The 6000-nt window shown below is 36.9% G+C and overlaps 1 protein-coding gene across 1 annotated transcript in view; it reads left to right on the forward strand.

Annotated features, from left to right (window-relative positions):
* The window catches only part of mcu (mitochondrial calcium uniporter), an 88581-nt gene that overhangs the window by 23401 nt on the left and 59180 nt on the right, over positions 1–6000 (forward strand). The window contains exon 2 of the mRNA XM_059566786.1: positions 4868–4981. Coding sequence (XP_059422769.1) covers positions 4868–4981 — 114 coding nt within the window. The remainder of the gene's footprint in view (positions 1–4867; positions 4982–6000) is intronic.

A 6000-nucleotide genomic window follows, 5' to 3' on the forward strand; every position in this document is an offset into this window, starting at 1 on the left:
TCTGACTTGATACAAGTTTAACATACAGTAACAAAAATAAATGCAGAAAAATGTTATTCAGCAATAGTTATTTACATTTACAACTTACATGTTAAATTTTGTTTTTAGATTAACTTAACCTTACGTTAAATGTGTATAAATAAGTAATTTGTAAATATATCAAAGGTTATATATATATATATATATATATATATACACTAACTAACTAACTAACTAGAGTAAGGAATCCTCTATTCCTTAAAAATATGAAAGCCATAAAAATATGAAAATGTTCATATTATCGCACATTGTAGATAAACAATGCAGTTTATTTCAAAACTCTGTTAAAGCACTTTATTCCAGTAAAACACAAATTGTAGATTTCTTTTTTATGCTATGGTCGATATTTTCATAGAATTGCCATATGTTGGACACACTTAATTAGATTTTTACATGAGAAGATCTTCCAGATACTGAGGCCTGTTCACACCTTGCTATACTAAGTACAGCTAATGCGAAGTACAGCTCTTTCGTTTTTTGGTATGTCTCCTGTGTCATGTGCTGTGGGCCTGTAAGCCTTTCTGGGTGTTAAGTTTGCGTGCATGACTTTATTTATGTCTTACTCCTGTTTCTCTCAACCATGTGTCTGTATTTAGAACTGCTGTGCTCTGCGCTTGTGTATCACAGGGGCCTCATTATCACTTGCTCGTTTGTACTGTATGTCAGGTCATATATTAACTGTAAGTCTGTTACTAGTCTCTGAACAAGAGCAGAACTTAACCTCATAGGGAATCTCATAATGAGAATATGTTCTCTAAAACGGTTACATTCATTTATTTGTTTGCTGACTGACTGAAATCTATTGCCCGAAATGTGACAAAATGAGGTTCCTCCTTGTTTTGATGTCAAATGGCACACATGCAAAGTTTATAATCTCAAAACCATTAACTAAATAGAGGTCGTTACGTTGAGTGTATCGAGGACCTTGCAAATATCTCACTCCTAGGTACTTGTCAATTCATCACGAGCTTATCCCTGATAAATCAGCCTGAAAATCACTATTAAACCAGTTGGTTCTGAGGCAGTAGTTGCGACTTCATGTTGTCACATTTAAACTGTGTGACTTTCCTGTGGTTTAAGTTTCCCACAGTGATGAAACGGCTTAATTCTGAACTGAAAGATGTTACATAACTGTCGGCAACCCGACCCCCATCCCCCCACCTCCTTGAAAGCCAATGTGTTAAAGCAGATGCTGGTTAGAAATATATGTTTTATATTAGCAGATTTTGAGTCTGTCAGGCTGTTCTTATGTACATTGTGTCTAAAGGCCCCACTGTCACTGTGCTGACAAAAGAAAACCAGACAGTTGGATGGTTGTTCGTTTTGATCTTTGGGGGGAAACTGTCATGCTGTGGTTTACTGTGATCGGCTAATCAACAGGAATACACATGGTTGCTTTATGACAGCCCTGCAGTTTGGCAGAAGAGGCCTTGAATATCCCCACCTAGTATCTAAGGATGTGAACTGTGGTGATGAGCAGAACTATTGTGTGAAGACATCTGGTCACACTTGAAGAGGAAGAACTGATGTCTGTTTTTGCCAGACAAATGTTACCAAATAGTTGGTAGATCAGATCATCTCTAAACTGTACCGCTGGTCTTTTTAATCTTCTTGCATATGAATCCACGGCATACAATTAACAAATCACACCAAGCATGCACTTTTAACCTCAGGTCATCATAAACAATTACAATTACTAGGTTAAGCACAACACTGGCTCTGAATAGTTGGCACAATAGATTCATATACATGCTCAATTACCTTTCTTACAACGTTACACACCTTCGAGTCATCAGTAGGAGTCCAACTTTCATTGTTCCAGAATATTTATCTTCTAACGTCTCTTTAATATCTGCAGTCTAAAAGATATTCTTTGATCATCAACATTTTTGTATATTTAAAAGTGAAAGTATATTGATTTATTCCAAAGAAATATTTGAGGGGAAAAAAAGGTTTAATGCCTCTAATCAAGGCAAATCAATGGATACATTCTTCCTCTGAAAGACAGCCTAGTACCGTTTATATAACCAGTTTATATTAAAAAAAAAAAAAAAAAAAAAAAACTTTTGATTGAGAGAGTGTTTGTCTTTTTTGAGGCCTATGTATCAGATGGTCAGTGAATGGACTGTAAGTGTGCTATCTAACAGTTGAGACTAAAATAAACGACATGTCTAACATTATAAGTGGATCTCACAAAAGTAATAGGTTTTGATGGGACGATTTAAAGGAGGGATATCCTCACAGCCTACACAGGGCAGGGCTAATTGCTGCTGTCATGGCTGAGTGGCCAAGAGGTTCACTCATGCCTGAGACTGTGACTCTTCAACAAAATAATTGAGTTGCTCTCATTGACTGTCCTGTCACTGCTTTGCGATTGAACACTGGCGACACAATGTGAAATCTCATCTCTGGCTTTGCATACCCTGTTATTTTATCTCTATTACTTTCTTCTCGTTCCTGAGGTGATGGACATGACCCCTTTTATCTATCACTCTGGGAGCTATACAAATACACTGCAGAAGTCGAGAGCGAGATCTACGAGCTCGGCGCCTGCATTAAATTAAGATAAGAGCTTTGCAGACATTTGAGTCCTTGACCCCGCTCAACCTGTGCTACATCTCGCCTACGTATTCCCTCACATCCACACGCTGTCCCCCGCTGCTTTCTGCCTCTTTGATGCAACATACCCACCTGCAGCTCTCTGTAGTACTGAGCTTTTGCATAATTAATTTGTAATGTGTGTAACTGGTCATAATTTGATAGGGAACAGCTGCTATATGATGAGTAAAGTGAAAGGAGGATGGTAAATTTCAGTGCTGTATTTGGTAGGGGTGTAATGGGTCAGTTTTCAGTTTGTGTCATGGCTCTGTGGTCACCGTTTCACTGCCATCTGGTAAATATTTGATATATTGGTTTATTAAGTACATTTAGGAATACAGATGTTGCTGGTATTGGGAGGGTATTCATTTCATAACCTGATCATTTCCTGAAACTTATATATCAACATAGTCAAAAATAGTCTTTTTTTTTGCTGCTTCAAAAATAATTTCTCCACTGCATCCCACTTCTCCTTATAACTATGAAAGGCCATTTCCACCACTGAATAAAAATATGTAATTGTGATTTTTTTTTTTTTGTTTCACAATTCTGACTTTATTTCTTGCATTTGTGAGTTAAGGCCTATGTTTTGCCATTCAGATTTTTTTTTTTTTACTCGCAATCGTGAGTTATAAAGTCCAGTTCTGACTCTGAATTAGGAGTTTATAACTTACAATTCTGACTTAAATCGCAATTGCGAGTAAATATCACACAATTCAGACTTCATTTCTGTAATTGAGAGTTAAAAAGTCAGAATTGTGAGATATAAACTCAAAATTCTGACTTTATAACTCTCAATTGCGTGTTTATATCACATAATTCTGATAACATTTTTTTTTAAATATCTCGCAATTCTGACGTCATCTCTCACAATTACGAAGTTTATATCTGTAAAGTTGAAATTGCGTAGAAAAAAAGGTGCAATTTCCTTTTTTCATGCAGTATGTAACAGCCCTAAAATAAACTATATAAAAAATAAATTAGAAGGCTATTGAAAAATTCTTATGCTGCTTTCAAGTGTACCTGGGAAACTCAAACCCTGAAAAGTCCATCTGAATCAAAGACTGGAATACCCAAGACATGGCACTCGAATAGTTTTGATTGGGGAAAAATGCACTGCTCAATATGGCTGCTCAGTCGCAGGAAGCCCCGCCTTCTGAATGAAAGAGCCATTCGCTAATCGGTTAAGTCAGTGCATCTTTGCAGTTGCCGTTAGAAGCGTCCTGGTTGCTATTGAAACCGTCAGCATTCTGAGACGTATTAAATAATTAGTTATGTAAAGCAAACAGTCAAAGTCAAGTTATTCACTTTCCACTCCTGCACTTATAAAATGACTGAAATAACATGGAAAATCATTTAATATGATATAATCTATTTTATTCATCAGTTTCTGCAGTATTTTAAATCGACACTCCACTTCCAACATCACAACTCATCAATTTGTGTTCCCTTTCCCATATGTACAGTCGTGGCCAAAAGTTTTGAGAATTACATAAATATTAGTTTTCAAAAAGTTTGCTGCTATACTGCTTTTAGATCTTTGTTTCAGTTGTTTCTGTGATGTACTGAAATATAATTACAAGCACTTCATACGTTTCAAAGGCTTTTATCGACAATTATATGACATTTATGCAAAGAGTCAGTATTTGCAGTGTTGGCCCTTCTTTTTCAGGACCTCTGCAATTCGACTGGGCATGCTCTCAATCAACTTCTGGGCCAAATCCTGACTGATAGCAACCCATTCTTTCATAATCACTTCTTGGAGTTTGTCAGAATTAGTGGGTTTTTGTTTGTCCACCCGCCTCTTGAGGATTGACCACAAGTTCTCAATGGGATTAAGATCTGGGGAGTTTCCAGGCCATGGACCCAAAATTTCAACATTCTGGTCCCCGAGCCACTTAGTTATCACTTTTGCCTTATGGCACGGTGCTCCATCGTGCTGGAAAATGCATTGTTCTTCACCAAACTGTTGTTGGATTGTTGGAAGAAGTTGCTGTTGGAGGGCATGCAAATTGCTTTTATAAAAACTTAAGCAGCAACTTTTCCAAATTCCAATATTTATGTAATTTCTTAAAACTTTTGGCCACGACTGTATATACAACTGCATTTTTTCATTCATGTGTTTGGAACTTCTGATTACAATATTTCCACTTACAGGGAACATTATTTGAATATCATTCTTTGTTCTTGAATGTCACAGTGATATTCTGTATTTCCTCCTTTCCTGCAGGAGGCGCTGTCCATTTCACTTGGAGGTCACCAGACTGTCAGGAGAGCACACGGTCTGAGAACAGGTGCCAGGTCTGCTCTCTTCTGTCACCCCAGTGCCACTCTGACAGCCCAGGTGAGTGTTTCACACAGTATGATTTAGACACAGCCAGAGCTACTGTGCAAAACTTTGCTTGAAAAGTGTTTGTAAGGCCTATCCCAAATGCTGACCCAAAGCCCTCACAGTCACATTCAGACTCTACATTTGTGATGTGATGTCACATACACAGACTTGCATTGAAACTATCAGACTGTTAATACACATCAAGCACACAATTTGTGAATGCTTCGTATCACATAGTTACATCATGTCTTTACCATGCAGTCATTGTAAATTTTAAACGTTGATTTAAATGTGTTGTATTTTACACTTAAATAATTTTTTTTTATATACTATTATTGGTCGCCACACTCGCCTTTTCCAGATGTATCTTATCCACAGTGAAACGTTGGAAAGCCCTACATTTGCCTTATAAAATCCCATAAGAGCTCACAGAGATAATGCAGACAGAACTCACAAAAAGATTCAACTTTATTCTTATGGCAGGATTATTTCATTTAGATTTATTTCATTAAACACAACTGCCTCATATTTTGCTGGAGGGCCACAATTGCAAGCACATTTTCTGTGATGTGAAGAGTGTGAACGTGAACAGCACATAAGGCTCAATATCAATATGAAGATATGTATTGGTACAGTATGTGTATACAGTATATCGCTTTTGAATGCCTGTTTCGACAGTCCACAATATTACGTGAAAATGGCATTTGAAAATGTATCCACTTGAGAGAGCATCTTCAAAAATCCTCCGGTTTTGCAGGACAAAAACAAATCTAATCTAACAAAAGTATTCAAATTAGTGTATATGTAGCCTTACTTTCTTACGATACTGTCCTGGTCTTATTATGCACAATCCATCAGTGCATGTTATTCCAAAGAAACACAATCTTCTTTCATCAAAATAATTAAGCCCAAAGTGTACATAGTTTTTTACAGTGCATGTACAGGCAAGCTTTTAAAGTAGGCCTATACTCTGTTTGTTAGCATGCATGAACACTGACATTTTTGTCCAGGGTCTGCACTATTCCTTTTCA

The sequence above is a fragment of the Carassius carassius genome, chromosome 14, assembly GCF_963082965.1.
Source record: "Carassius carassius chromosome 14, fCarCar2.1, whole genome shotgun sequence".
Classification (NCBI taxonomy): domain Eukaryota; kingdom Metazoa; phylum Chordata; class Actinopteri; order Cypriniformes; family Cyprinidae; genus Carassius; species Carassius carassius.